The 16,230-nt window shown below is 47.0% G+C and overlaps 1 protein-coding gene across 1 annotated transcript in view; it reads right to left on the minus strand.

The window, feature by feature from the left end:
• TACR1 (tachykinin receptor 1) overlaps positions 1 to 16,230 on the minus strand; it is a 54,267-nt gene that overhangs the window by 25,798 nt on the left and 12,239 nt on the right. Inside the window, exon 2 of the mRNA XM_081868498.1 lies at positions 3,902 to 4,096. Coding sequence (XP_081724624.1) covers positions 3,902 to 4,096 — 195 coding nt within the window. The remainder of the gene's footprint in view (positions 1 to 3,901; positions 4,097 to 16,230) is intronic.

Here is a 16,230-nt window from a genome sequence, read left to right on the forward strand (position 1 = left end):
CTGTATAAAGACAGTCAAATAAACCTGCAGTTTGGGAGCAAGGCTAAAACATGCAAAGGTGGGAATGCCCTAAAATCCAACCCTTCTGGAGAGCAGTCCTACAAGAGATATGCAAAATAACTAAACAGGTATTAGAACTCATCCCAGAACTGACCCTACTGAACATCTTCCAAGATCATAACGACCACTCACATTATACAGAGCTTATAACCTATCTACTCTCAGCAGCCAAAAGCCTCATAGTCAGACGCTGGAGAGACCTGTCAGGAGTAAACATGGCCCAATGGTCTCAAATTGTATGGGAAACGGCCTTACTAGAAAAGCTAACCAATAACCTGAAACTGACACCCCAGTATGGCTCCCCTTTATCATATACACAGCCCAACAAGACAGCAAGAATCCACCGACAGCATATGAATCAATCTGGCTTCCCTGACCCAACAAGCCCTCCCCCCACTCACAAATGCAGCCAACTACAGACAACCAACCACACCCTGGACCCCCCCCCCAATCCCTCTCACTACCAAGGAAATGTAATAAGCAAATAGAAAGAGAAGCTACCCGGTTGACAAAACCCCACACATACACTACACAAAGCCTCACCACCCCACCTCTCCTCTCTCCCCTCTTCTTCCCCAACCTTATACTGTACTCAACACTATTGTCTCACAGCAAACGTAACTGATGTGTAAGAAAGACTGCACAACCTGAAAAAGAGAGAGAAGGCATGTACTTTTGTAAAACAAGAAAATATTTCATATAAATAAATAATAAATAAATAAATAAATGCAACCCTTTCACCAGCTCTCTGCAACCATGTGCTTTACTTATCCATCACCCTGCTTCAAAATATTATGACATATCCACTGCCAGTGAAAGTGGCCCTGGTGAACCTCCTTTTGCAAAATGCACAGCTTGCCATGTTTGTGTCAAGAAATTTATCACTGAATTAGCAGCAGTGTGTCCAAATGGGGAAAAGAATGTCTAGCAATCGTCTTTTCCTTGGAATCAACCAGCATAAAAGAGGCCAAATTTCTATCTCAGTTGACACAATGCTCATAAACCACTGAGAGCCATTTTAAAGAAGCTGTTATTGTCCAGTCCAAAATGCTCCCAACACATGCAACACTATCCATTAGGCTTAGAAGCACCATCTTAAAAAAAGAAAAGAAAAGAAATCAGATGTTTACAGAGAATTTGCTGTAAAAGTCACACTGGCTGCAGGAAATATAGACAGACAAACGAGACTGTGAAATATTCAACTTACATGAAGCAAAAGAAGTTCCAGAGGAGAAAGAAGGCATTAATCAAAACACCCCAAAGTCTCTTACCAGGACAAGATTTATAAAGCTACATAACTGGACAATGAGCTACAAATCCTGATATCTGCCATTCTAGCAGGACTGCCAAACCCCCAGAAAGTGTTATTGTTGCAAGGATGACCTCAGTGTCTAAGATGGCACCGTATTGACATGGAACTGCATGTCAGACAAAGTGATGCTCCCACAGATTCCCAATCAGGTCAGGTAAAGCAATCACAGGGAATATGCAACATTGCTAAACAGACTTTGGATCCAAATGGGAACAGACCTCTTTGTGGAGAGTGACAGTACTGTTTGAACCCAATGGATTTCAGAGAAGATTTGGGATTTCAGAGAAAGCCATTTCCGAACTGGAGAGGAGAGGGTGTTGCGGGCTACCCCCTCCCACACATGCGGGGGCTGGCCTTTTTGCCCCGGCGAGGAGAAGGGAATCCCCGGGCCTGCCTGCAACCCTGCCCACCAATCGGCAGGGTAGGGAGGCGTGGCCTGGCCCATTTAAGGCCAGGCACGACCGGGGACCGCCCTCTTTGCCCCGTTCCAGCTGACCAGTTTCCCCATCCCACCCACCCTTTAGGCTTAGCTAGCTATGACCTTGCTATGGACTTCGTTTGGTCGCCGTAAGGGGCCTGGTAGGAATTTTTCCAACTTGGCACACTTCCAGCCTTTTGGTTTTTTCGCCTACCTCGTAGCAAACGTCACAACTTCTTCGGTATTGGCGGTTAGGCATTGGCAGGGGTTAATTGTTATGCAAATGAAGGGGGGGAAGGAAGCGCCATCACCTTCCCCCAATGAAAAGGGTAGTCCGGTAGAGGACTCCGGGGGGCGTTGCCTTGTCCGAAACCTAGGGAGGTAAGGGCCTCCGGCACGCCCCCGAGCGGTGACACCCGTGGGATCCTAGTCGGCGTACTTCAACAGGACCCCCACGGCTTGTGGATAACCCTTCCCGGTCTCCATGCCGGGTAGTCGATAGGAGCCAGTGCCTAAGGCCAATACCTTCCTATTCCTGTAATCAATAAAGTTGTGGCCTTTTTATGCCCATTAACCTTAAATAATGTGTCCTGTGTCTTCATTTCACATGGGGGAGGGGACTTGTCACGCAAGCTGCTGGATACCACCAGAGTAACTGCAGGAAACAAAGGGCTGAACTAGATGTAGCAATATTCATTACTCAGGGGAAACTGAGGCACTGCAACATGACTGGAGGGTAACCAAGGCGATAAGGGGTCTGAAAACCAAGCCTTATGAGAAACAGTTGAGGGAATTGAGCATGTTTAGACAGGAGAAGAAAAGACTGAGAGGAAATATGAGAACCAAATATCTGAAGGGCTGTCTCATGGAAGATGGAACGAGCTCGTTTTCTGTGGCTCCAGAGGGCAGGGCCTGAACCAATGGAATCAAATGGCAAGAAAGGAGATTCTGACTAAAAATTAAGAACTTTCTGACTGTCTCAGAAGGTGGTGGACTCTTTTTCATTGGAGCTTTTTAAACAGAGTTTCGATGGCCATCTGTCAGGGATTCTTTAGCTGTGATCCAACATTGCAGGGGGTTGGACTAAATCAGTGTTGGCCAAACTTGGCCCTCCAACTGTTTTGGTCTACAACTCCCATCATCCCTAGCTAACAGGAGCAGTGGTCAGGGATGATGGGAATTGTAGTCCCAAAACAGCTGGAGGGCCAGGTTTGGCCAACACTGGACTAAATGATCTTTGGCATCCTTTCCAGCTCTGCAATTCTGTAATTCTATGGCTATGCTGCTCTGATGGGCACAGGGGAAGGGACCACAATTCTGCCAGGCCCTCTTGGCTGTGGTTTGGAAGATGCTGCTTTCTCAGACTTATCTGAGGGCTCCCCACCCCTGAGAAAAACTGTGTGCCATCTTTAAAGGGCCTGTGGTCAATTCTGCAGCCACATGGTTCTGCATGCCTGTAGAACAAATGCAGCATCTGAGGTAGCATCTTCAGACTTTGGAGGTGGATGGAGAATCACATCCTCAGGCCAGGAAGTGCAGGAGGAGGTGCTGAGGGCTCCCCCACCCCCTCAAAAGGTAAAGTGACTATAGAATTATATGGATTGGAGCCTTCCTCCAGTTGACATTGGGAACCTGAGCATGATTCCATGCTAGGACTTCTTCATGCAGCACACAGTTAAACTATGGAACTCCCTCCTACAGGAAGCAGTGATGGCCCCCAACTTGGATGGCTTTAAAAGAGGATGAGACAAATTCATGGAGGAGGAGAGGGCTATCAATGGCTATAAGTCAAGATGGCTCTGCTCTGCCTTCTTGGTCGGAGGCCGTAATGCTCCCGAATACCAGCTTCTGGAAACCACAAGAGGGGAGTGTGCTCTTGTACCCGGATCCTGCTTGCTGATGTCCCTTTGGGACATCTGGTTGGCCACTGTGAGTACAGGATGCTGCACCAGATGGGCCATTGGTCTGATCCAGCAAAGTCTTCTCATGCTCTTATGTCATGTTCTTTGCATCTTCTGGGATAATCAGGACACTGCTGGAATGGGACAATGTCATGAGTTCTCTTCACAACCCAAGGATGATTCTGTTGCAAAGGAAACATAAGAACTCACGTTATTTGATAGGTATGAGTTGTATTTTCTGGCCAGTCCACCAGACACACCACTCGGCCAGGGAGCTCGGCTGTAGTTGCGTAGTAGCCTTGTGGGAATGACAGCAATAAAGCCAGTAACCAGATGACACAGATGACGACCTTGGTGGCTGAGGCCGATAGCCTTGGTTGCAGCGGGCGGATAATGGCCATATACCTGGAAGAGGGAGAAATTAAAATGTAGGAGCAGAAAGTAAAAAAGGAGAAGGGGCTCCTCACCCCCATATGTTTCCCCCAATTCTTTAAGGCCAACTTTGCCACCCAGGTGCCCCCCAGATGTGTCACACTACAACTGCTCTCCACTCCAGGACAGCGTGGCCATATGAAGTTGGGATTGATGGGAACTGTAGTCTAAAGCACCTGGAGGGCACCAGGTTGTGGAAGGCTGACCTAAGAAATGGTGATGTTGGAAGTTTCACAACAGATAGAAGGAAGTCCTTCTTCACACAGCACATAGTTAAACTATGGCACTTGTTCCCATAGGAGGCAGCGATGGCTGCCAACCTGGATGGCTTCAAAGGAGGATTGAACAAATTCAGGGAGGAGAAGGCTTTCCATAGCTACTAGCAAGTGGCTCTGCTCTGCCTCCACAGCAGGAGGCAGCAATGCTTCTGAATACCAGTTGCTGGAAACCACAGGAGGGGAGAGGACTCAGGTCCTGATAGCAAGTTTCCCACTGGAGCTCCTGGTTGGCCCCTGTGAGAGCAGGATGCTGGACTAGATGGGCCCTTGGCCTGATCCAGCAGGCTCATAGTGTTGTTATGATGCAGCCTTCCTCAGTCACCCTCTATTTCCTGAGGGGAAATCCAAGGTAACATGGAGTAGGATCTTTTCTGTGTTGGCACCCATGATGCTTATTTATTAAATATCAGTGTTTCCTGATCCTGACAGAGGCAGCAGAAAGTTAGTGCACCAATTCCACCTATGCTGTCAGATTGGAAAGGTTACCTGTTTTTAAAATGTTCCAAAATCTTTATGAAGCCAATACCTTTCCGAGAACAACCAAAATGTCCTAGAATTGTGTGCAAGCTTTTCAGTTCCCCAGAACTCTTCATCAGGCTAGATGAAAGGAAGTAAGGAGCAGAAGTAAAGAGACAAAAATGACTGGTTGTGCATCATCTGTATCTGCCCAAAGGTCTCTTTAGAAGGAGCAGCAGCAGCTTTCATACCCCCCAAAAGAAAAAACCAAAACCATCTACAGTGGTACCTTGGGTTAAGAACTTAATTCGTTCCGGAGGTCTGTTCTTAATCTGAAACTGTTCTTAACCTGAGGTACCACTTTAGCTAATGGGGCCTCCCGCTGCCGCTGCGCCGCCACCACATGATTTCTGTTCTCATCCTGAAGCAAAGTTCTTAACCCAAGGTATTATTTCTGGGTTAGCGGAGTCTGTAACCTGAAGCATCTAACCTGAAGTGTCTGTAACCTGAGGTACCACTATACTTAATTTGTATCAAGCTGAAGCCTAGAGTGTGCTTTTTGAGAGTAGGGAGCCAGATGCCTCTGGAACCCCACATAAAAAGGACAGGTGAGTCACAGCTCAGCAGGGCCAGCCCAAGGCACCTCTCTCCGCTCCATGCAGAGGAGTCAAGCAGACCGGCAGCTGACTCTAACTTCAACATTGTTGAACAAGCAGCATCTGCTACCTCACCTGAGGCAGCAGGTGAGTTCAGGGTGGTCAGCACAGTCCATGCAGCATTCCCAGGTCTCCCCTCCAACAGGGGGGGGGGTGGCTGAGGGGAGCTCAGGAGGAGCAAGCAGGGGGCAGCTGACCCCCAGCAGATACCACCTGAGCCAACTGACTCACCCTAACCAATGGCCAGCTGTGCAGCTCAGCAGACCAAAGCACAGCATGAGGATTTGTGGGCATTGTGTTGCTGACTGCATTTTAGAAAATAAAGCTTTTCTGAGCTGATGTGCTGTGCAGTGGTATAACCTTCCGAATCCTCCTTGGCAATGTGTCAGCTTAGCCAGTTGTTGCTTTCCTTGCCTTGGCAGCTCGTGTGATACCCAAGCAAAGGCCAAAGAGTCACATGAGTGAGATGTCAAAGAAAGGCGGGGGCCACTGCCAAGAAGGCCCTCTGCCTGGTTACCTGTAACTTCACATCTCACAATGGGTGAAGACCTTCAGAGCCGGACCTCGGTCTCCAGGCTGAACGATGGAGGTGGAGACCAGGTATACAAAGCTGAGGCCATTTAGGGCTTTAAAGGTCAGCACCAAGAACATCAGAGGAGCTGGCTGGATCAAGCCAACAGCCCATGTGGTCCAGAAACCTGCCCTCATAGTGCCCAACCAGATGCCTTTTTGGAAATTGGAAAGCAAGACCTGAGCACAAGAGCAGCCCTCTCCCTTCCTCTGGCTTCCAGCAACTGGTATTCAGAAGCATTCCTGCATCTGACCATGGAGACATAGCAGAGCCGTCATGGCTAGCAGCCACTGTTAGCTGTATCCTCCATAAATTTGTCCAGCCCTCTATTTGGTCATCATCATTGCCTCCTGTGAGAATGAGTCCCATAGTTTAACTATGTGTTGTGTGAAGAAGTACTTTTTTATTATTTGTCCTCGGTCTTCCATCATACCCAGCTGTTCCTCTGCAATCTGCCCAGGGTGGCAAACACATCCACAATAAAACTTTTTTTAAAAAAAGCATTCTAAACACAATAACAGGTTTGCAAACCCACTTTCTAAACCATGTGTAGGCAAACTAAGGCCCGGGGCCCAGATCTGGCCCAATTGCCTTCTAAATCCGGCCCGCAGATGGTCTGGGAATCAGCGTGTTTTTACATGAGTAGAATGTGTCCTTTATTTATTTAAAATGCATCTCTGGATTATTTGTGGGGCATAGGAATTCATTCATTCCCCGCCGCCCAAAAATATATAGTTCGGCCCCCCACAAGGTCTGAGGGACAGTGGACCGGCCCCCTGCTGAAAAGATTTGCTGACCCCTGATCTAAACAGAGTGACTCTGAGCAAGAATCTTCCATTGGACCTTAATAGATGGTGGGAGCTTAGGTGTCAGGCTCATGTTGGGTGATGGTTTGGAACACACAGTTGTGGTGACCGTTCCCAGTCCGCCCACCTCAGCAGTGACCTGAACCTGCTCAGTGATGGGAACAGGCAGAGCCCCACCTTCCAGAGGACTCCAGATCTTGAGCTAGGAGTGAACAGAGCTGTATTTATCAGCAGCACTGAAAGAGAATGGGCCCACTGCCAAGCAAGAAAACTTAACACTCCATATACAATACTTCCTCCTCAAGTAAAAGAGGAACGACACATAAAGCGACACCACTTTTTCTTATTTTACTATTACATTGTGGCTTTTCAGATATTTCCATGACAACAAAGCATTTCTCAAGTTCAACATGGCACCCAGATGGTCCTTCGCACAAGAGGAAAACAAGTGGAAGGAACTGAGTTGTTTGTTGTTTTCCGAAGGGTGACTGTAGAGCTAAAAGAAGGGGCCTCATTCCAGCCTCAATGGAGGCAAGGAGAGTGGCGCAATAAGCACATCTGACATTTTTATGAGATGCTATCCATCCCAAAGGGTCCTGAAATGTTCACAGACAAAAGGCCACATGTAAAGGCTATTTGTTCACAAGGGTGATCAGGAATAAGCAGACTAAACTCCACCACACCCATCATAAGAGCTGGATCAGGCCAATGACCCATCTAGACCAGCATCCTGTTCTCACAGTGGCCAGCCAGATGCCTATGGGAAACCTCAAGGAGGATTCACAAGAGCCCCGTCCCCTCCTGTGGTTTCTGGCGGCTGGTATTCAGAAGCATTTCTGCCTCCAGCTGCAAAAGGAGAGGCCCGAGATTGTGTGAGAAATTTAGCAAGTATTTGCAGCAGCCTTCCCCAACCTGGTGCCCTCTAGGTATTTCTGCTTCCAATTCCCATCAGCCCCAGGCAGCACGGCTGTGCTCCCATTGGCCCTCCTTCCTTATGGTTGTGCTGGCTGGGGCTGATGGGAGTTGATGTCTAAAAACATCTGGAGGGCACCAGGTTGCCAAAGGCTGACCTATGGTTTTCTATGCCTGTGGTGCTGGATGTACACACCCAGAGGAGCCTTGAAAATATAAAACATTAGGAGAATAAAATCTTCACGAGGAAACTGTGTGATGCTTCATTAGAGGTTATTGCTGAAATGTCAGGAGAGGGAGAGCACAAATGGAGCAAGTCCCTTTTCCCTTGTCATGCAATCAGTTTCTCGTGAAAGTTACGAGTTGTGGAATGGGCCATCGCTTGTGTGCAAACTACAGAAAAGGAAGCAATTGAAAGTCAGCTGTGATAAACAGCCTTTTTAAGCCACTGGGAGAATTTTTGCAGCCTGAGTCCCATGTCAGATTTATAGGCTATCAAACTGGGGAACAGCCTCACGCAGCAGCGATCCAATTAAATTATGAAAGCCCAGCCCTAAATGGACTTAGTTGTAAGTCCCCTTGATTTCCATGGTGTTGACTCAAGAGGAAGTGCACTGGGAATCACAGTCAAACACTCCCGAGGCATATTCCACACCAGCTGTGCATCATTTAATTACCGGTATGTCTGCCGCTTGAAATGTTCTCTGGATATTTGGGGAGAGAAGTCACAGCACACAGCTGAACCCTGAAGCATTTTTCATTCTCTTGCCAGGGCCTTGCAAAAGAAGAAAAAAACCTCTCACAACAAGCTCAGACTCCATTAGGCCAAGAGACCGCACAATCCAGACGTGCCCACGTCCTGAATGCTGCTTTCATAGACTCATATACTGTAGTTGGAAGGGACCCCTAGGGTCATCTAGTCCAGCCCCCTGCAATGCTGGCATCTCAGCTCAAGCATCCATGACAGATGGCCATCCAACCTCTGTTTGAAAACATCCAAGGAAGGAGAGTCCACCACCTCTCGTGGGAGTCTGTTCCACTGCTGAACGGCTCTTACTGTCAGAAAGTTTTTCTGAATGTTGAGTCGGAATCTCCTTTCTTGCAACTTGAAGCCATTGGTTCGAGTCCTCCCCTCCAGAGCAGGAGAAATCAAGTATACTCCCTCTTCCATGTGACAGCCCTTAAGATATTTGAAGATGGCCATCATATCTCCTCTCAGTCTCCTCTTTTCCAAGCTAAACATACCCAGCTCCTTCAAAAGATCCTCGTAAGGCTTAGTTTCCAGACCCTTGATCATCTTGGTTGCCCTCCTCTGCACTCCTTCCAGCTTGTCAACGTCCTTCTTAAATTGTGGTGCCCAGAACTGGACACAGTATCCCAGGTGTGGTTTGACCCAGGCAGAATAGAGTGGGTCTATTACTTCCCTGGATCTGGACACTAGACTTCTGTTGATGCAGCCTAAAATCACATTAGCTTTTTTTGCTGCTGCATTACCCTGTTGACTCGTGTTAAGCTTGTGGTCCACCAAGACCCTTTTCACATGTACTCCGAGTTTCAACCCTTCCCTCTCCTCTGCTGCCCTCTTCCGCCTCTCCTGCTGGGATTCTCAACCTCAGGTTTCCTCTTGCACCTTTTGAAATGTTCTTCAAGACTTTTCCCCTCTGGTTTTTCCTCCTTCATATTTGTCTTTCATTTACATATTTTTATTGTTTACCGAGGCCTTTAATAAAATAAGAAGAGCCCCTGCTGGATCAGGCCAATGGCCCACCTCACCCAGCACCCTGTTCTCTCAGGGGCCAACCAGATGCCCCACTGGGAAGCCCACAAGCACAAGAGCCACTGTCTCCTCCTGCAGCTTCCAGCCACTGGCATTCAGAAGCCTCACCTTCTCTGGCCATGGAGGCAGAACACAGGCCTCATGGCTAGTGGACACTGATAGCCTTCTCCTCCATGAGTCTGTCCAATCCTCTTTTAAAGCCATCCAAGGCTTCAGATGTGAGCCATTTGTTTTGACCGTTTAGGCTACTTTTTGTACTGACAGTTAATGCAGCTGGAATTATTGTATTGTGAACGGGGCTTATTTTAATCCCCCCCCCAAGATGTTTTCATGATAGGTGCTTGAGAAATAAAAGGGCACCCTCTCTTTCCTCGGCTCCCTTTTCTTCCATCCAAAAGGTCCATGATGACTCACATCCTTCTCTTCTGCTGCTGCTGCCTCCTCAGAGCTCCAGTGGGCGGGCAGAGCATCTCCTAGAGGAGCTCTGCACACCCCAGAAATGTGGGGGCGGACTCAATGGCGACAAAGGATCCATGCCCAATTGGCAGGGAGAAAAAGCCACAGAGGTATGGGGTGTGGGGGCGTCCCCAAGCAGAGAACCAAAGGAGAGCCAAGAGGCCTGAGGAGCTTACAAGCTAAAACAACATAGCAGAAACACTTGGAAAGTCAGGAGTCAGAAATCAAGCAAGAGTGCAATAAGCAAGGTAGTCGGGAGGAGAGATGGAGAAAAGGTCACAGAGTGGATAGGACTGCGGGTTGGGGAGCTGAACACAAGGGAATTAAGAGTGATAGAGAGGAGAAAGGGAAGAGTGTGTGCTATGAAGAAATGGTTCAGAACAAAAGAGCCTGCTGGATCAGGCCAGTGTGCCATCTAGCCCAGTATCTTGTTCTCACACGGGCCAACCAGAAGAGAAACTGAGCATGCAAGCACTCTTGCCTCCTGTAGGGGGAACTGACACTGAGGAGGCAGAGCAGAGCCATCCTGGCTAGGAGCCATCGATGGCCCTCTCCTCCAAGAATTTGTCTCATCCTCTTCTAAAGTTGGTGGCCATCAACGCCTCCTGTGGGAGGGAGTTCCATAGTCTGTGCAGCATGAAGAAGTGCTTTCTTTTACTGGGAGAAGGTGGAGGAGGGTGAATATGTGGGAAAGAAAGGGGGTGATGGAAATATCATGGAGGAGAGTAAAAAAGTGTCGCGGTGCTATAAACACTTGAGTGAAAAGAATGGAATTCAGGTGGCGGCAGTGAAAGAACTGTGACTGATTGGAGGAGCTGTCAGAGGAGTCATTTGGCAAGCTCTGACTAGGATAGAAGAGTCCTAAGGGAACACTGACGGGTCTGAGGGCCATTTCTACATGGTCAGTTAAGTATAATTGGATTAATTCAGGTAGGTAACTGGGTTGGTCTGACGCAGTCTATATATGTGTGTGTGGTGTGTGTGTATAAATGTCCAGTAGCACCTTAAAGACCAACTAAGTTTGTTCTTGGTATAAGCTTTCGTGTGCATGTACACTTCTTCATATACACTGAAACAGAAGTCACCAGACCCTTATATATAGGTGGGAGGGTGGGGTGGGGTGGGGTTTTTCTCAGGAGGGTAGTAGGCGATGGGTGATTGACTCAATGGGTATGGTAAACCTGTTGATGACTGTTAACACTGCAATTAGTCCTACAGGAAAAAGCAAGGGATAGTATGTAGATGATTAGCATATGTAATGAGACAGGAATTCAATATCTCTATTAAGACCAGGTCTTTCCATGGTTTTCAGTTTAGTGATAAGTTGTACCGTAATTCAGCAACTTCCCTTTCAAGTCTGTTTCTGAAATTCTTTTGTAATAAGACAGCTGCTTTGAGATCCTGTATTGATCTCACACAGTTTAATTCACACAGAAATGGGAAAATGCTTATGTGTATTAATGAAGGTTTAACATGAAGAATAACTAAATGTATATTGCTACCATTTGGATCTTTCCACAGTAGCTTTCTAAGTAGTTGCTAAGCTCCTTAAAGGGTTAATGATTACGTGTTGGTTGTTTTCTAGCTCTAAACTGAATGCAACTTTTGATCATGTGATGAAGCTGTTGACTTGCAAATTCGCCATCTTGACAGGGTGGCGGCTTTTCTTTCTCTGAATGCCACACAGAACAAAAGGATGACAATGGCTCTCCAAGAGCTGCATAGCCTTAAGCAGGGTAAGGCAGGCTGGAATAGGGGAGAGAGAGAGAGAGAGAGAGAGACCTTTTAATTATTGGAGTTGTATTTTATTTCTAAGATTCTGGATCTGTGCTGGACAGCCCAATACATTGTATGGATATGTTGGATGTGTCATTTGATGTTTCTGTTTCGTTCTGGAGATTTCAGTAATATCTAATGGGTCTGGACAATGCTTCATTTCCAAAAGGAGTCAGTGATGGTGCCCTCAAGGCCAAGGGGTGGGCCTTTCCTCCACCCTCCTCCTCCAGCTGCTACCTAGGAGAGAAATAGCTGGTGTGTGTGCATATAAACTGGAAGAAGGCTGGGAGCTGGAGACACAGAGACCTGCTTGCTGTGTGCTGGATCCAAAGTTGTGACCAATGGAGAGGCAAGATCTGTTGGGGTGTTAATGCTGTGAGTCCCTCCACCTTATATGTGTTTAAATAAAACCATAAATCCTAAAAACAACCATAGTCTCCTCATTCCAAGGAAACCAGAACTGGGTAAGTAGCTGGAACCCCTGGATTCTCTCACCACTCAGAGATTGGGGTGGCATGTAAGAGCATGTCTCTGGCGCCTGGTGATGAGAAGAGCCTTGATCTCATCAGAGTGAGAGGGTCACTAGTTGTCCCTGGCATAGAAGAGACATGCCAGTGCTCTGGAGACACTTGGAACCCCCAGAGATGAAGAGGGGAAACTGTTTCTCACAACTAGCATGTTTCCTTGTCCTTCCTTATTTCCAAGCAGCAGTACAGAGGAAAGATCCCCAAATACCCTGATCCCTAATCCAGTGGGAGCAATAAACCAATCTGTCACTGGCCCTTCGAGGCCAAAGAGAACCAAGCAGGATGGCATACACAGTGCTCTTGGTTTCCTTCAACAAAAGCTGGGGGAAGGCTTCTGCTTCCTGCATTTGTCTAAGGAAAATAGTCACCTCCCCTTTTTGTGTGTAAAAATGCAGTAATAATCAAGTGGCAATGACGCTATGCTTTAGTGTGTTTAGTGTGAGATTCGCAGATGGTATCTCACAACAACTCTGCAGAGTGGTCACTATTTCTGCTCTGAATATAATCTGCTCTGAACCCTGAGGTAATCAATTTCAGCCAAGAATGCTTGCAACTGTGCTGGCGCAACCCTCTCAGTCACCTTCTCCATAAAGGGGGAGCCTGTGACTGGGCATTAGTTGTCACAAACCAGTAAGTCCAAGGTGGCTGAATGTTGATTCAAGGTGGTTGAATCAACACATCTTTTAAGATGTCAACATGTAACTCATCAGGATATACTGACATTTTTGCTGGTCACTGCTCATTAAATGTTGGCTTTCTATAACAGGCCTGTCGACAGACTCATGTTCTGCTCAGGTGTAGCCCTGCTGCTCTGGTTGAGAAACTGACCTGTCCGGCAGCCAGAGGCAAGATCCAGGGCCAGCCCACTCATAAGACCGGGTGAAGCAGCACACTTCAGGCAGAAGAATCCCACGGGGCTGCCCTGACTTGATTCTTTTGCAACACTTGGCATCCATTTATCTCCCATATGAGACACAACAACCAATCACCACCCTAGAGAGACACTTATTGCATTAGAAACCTTAATATTTATCATAAACTTAGTCCCACCTTTAAGTTGCTGTTACGCTTGTTTCCTAAGAAGTAAGACTACTTACTTGCTATTGTTGTTGTTTATTACATGTGAAAAAGCAATATAAAGATACTTTTAAAAAAGAATGTGTTGATCCTGGACCCAGACAGCAGCCACACCCCCCCCCCCCGAAGACATGCCTTAATAAACCAAGAGGGGATAAGTTTGAGGGAGGCGCCTTGTCCGCATCCTCAGGCTGCATCAGCTGAAACTGAGCCCATGATGTCAAAGATGCTGTTGTGCTGGAGATTGCTGCAAAGTCAAGATTCCTAAGGAGGCGAGTTCAAACAAAGGCTTCTGAAGGGTCTAAATCTTCACTGTGAGCCTTTTTTAGCTGAGCAGAGGGCTAAAAATCTCAGCAACATCAATATGACAAGCAATTCCTAGGCTTGGCACTGTCAGTAGAAGCACAGGAGGGGCTGGGGCCTTTTATCTGCTTAGGCTGATTTGCCAGTTGCAACCTTATCAAGAAAAAGCAGAGCTTGCCACAATCTTGATTATGTCCAGATTAGACGGGTGTTATGTCTCTACGTGGGGCTGCCTACCTGAAGCTGTTCATTTGAAGGCAATTGGAGTATATAACATTTATTGGGCATGAGTTGCCAGTTTGTTTCTGGGACCAATTTAAAAGCTTTTAAAATTTTAAGCTCAAAACAAATTATTTGAAAGGACTGCCTGTGCCTGAACAAACCTGCCTGCTCTTTAGCATTGCCTCCTGTGACTCCTCAAGAGCCCACAACCAGGGAGGTCAGATAGGGATGATTTAGCTGTGATTTCTGCATTGCAGGGGGCTGGACTAGATGGTCCTTGGTAGCCCTTTCAACTCTACAATTCTGTGATTCTATCAGAAGTATTGCATTGGTAGGCATAAAAACTGGCTCATTTTCAATCATGTCCCCATCTTTATGGAGCCCCTTCCCATGGCAGGTATATGTGGACCCTACACTGATGGTTTCTTAAATGGACTCCAGAGACTTTGCAACAAGAAAGCAAAGTGCCTTCAACTTGATATTTTAGTTAGTTTGCATTTTCCTGCTGCAGTTTGTAAACTTATTGGATTTATTGGTAGCATTTATATTTATATGGGTTTTCTGCTTATACTGCTTTATTGCTGCCATTATAATGTTTTTAGATGTTTTAGCATTTTGTTGAAAGTGGTTTTATGGTTTGCAGTTCTGTAATGAATCTGTTTTATCTTTTTTATATGTTGTGAGACAACCTGGGAGCTGTGATCCTTAGTTGCCCTTCTAAGGCATGAGACCTTGGAAATGGCACCAAAGCTCATCATTTTGCTTTCCTTGGTCCTTAGTACATACCCTTCGGAAGCCCAGTTTTCCCAACACAGTGCTCCATCTATCTCCAAAATGATGCCCTAGAGCTTTGGGGTGTTCAGAAATGGGCCACCAAAACAAGATAGGGGTTGGTAAACCTTCTGTATAAGGAAAAGATAAAGCGTTTGCAACTTTTTGGTTGGGGAGGGGGTCAAAAAGACAATTGGAGGAGCATGATAGAGGTCTATTTTAAAAATTACAAGACATCCAACCCCCTGCAGTGCAGGTCATCAGATGAAACTGATTTTCATGAGATTCTGGTCAGACAAAAGGAACAACTTCTTTGCACTGTGGACAGTTGCTTAGTAGAATTAAGCTGCCTTATACCATCAGCCCACTAATCCAGCACAATCCACCACCCTTGTGCACAATGGCTCGCAGCTGTTCTCCAGCATTTCAGGTGAGTGTCTCTTCCAGCCCTACCTGGAAATGCTGGGGCTGAACCTGGCATCTCCCCCCAGCATGACCATGCTCCCATCAGCACCGAGATCATATGATTGTGCTGGCTGGGGGCTGATGGGAGTTGCAGTCCACAAAGCACTGGAGGGCATTAGGTTGGGATACCACCAGGTTCCAGAGCACCATGAAACCCAGAAGGACAGGCAGCTAATCCCAAAAAGCAAAGCCAAAAGGAAACGGACCTATGAAATTGCCAGAGTTAAACTGCGGTGTTAGCCTGTATTGTACTGCCTTGTTTTGCAAAGCGTTTGCCATTTGGGTATGGAAAACCTTCATTCTTTACTTGATATTCAGAGGAGCTCTTGTGCGCAGCCAGCTGAGACCTTACAGATGTTCACGGCAGACCAAACATCTTGTTGAGAAGTGATTCAGACACTCATTAGAACATATCAGTTCAAGCACATGAACAGCATACTGTATTTCCACCTATTTATCACGACACACAGAGTACCATTGCGAGTTCCTAAGGTGCACACCTCCTGCATTTCTGGGATGAAGGACGGGGTTGTAGCACAAGGGATGCTTACGAGGAGCTGAAGGGGAATCACAGGGGCTTTTTGCTCTGCCAGTCTGGGGAACCCCACCTTTACCCCCACGGATAGAGGAATGTGCAAATCTCCATGGGGCTCACCACATAAGAGGTCAGTTCTTGTGCTGCCACCCTTTGGACCTCTTGTGGAGGAAGCACACAAAGAAGGGCCTCATAAGATGATCACAGGTCCATCTGCTTGGTGGCTTTGATGGCTGGTAGATGCTAACCTGGGCACAAACCCTACTTCCTCAGGGGAAGGCAGAAACAATTTGGGAATTTTAATATGGCTCACAAAGGAGACAAAAGAAGGAGCTGGTGTTTGCTTGGGAGGGAACCAATGCTGCTTTAAAGATCAGCTTTGCCTGATCTTCTAAATAAACACATATTCCTCCCCACCCCTAAAAAACAACATCCAATGGTGAGTCTCTCCTCAGACGGATCCTGATTTTGTTCCTGTGAAAGGTTGGCCAAGGAACTTTTGTTCCAAGAAACATTAAT

Source organism: Podarcis erhardii (genome assembly GCF_964252035.2).
Source record: "Podarcis erhardii genome assembly, chromosome: 7".
NCBI classification, from domain to species: Eukaryota; Metazoa; Chordata; class Lepidosauria; order Squamata; family Lacertidae; genus Podarcis; species Podarcis erhardii.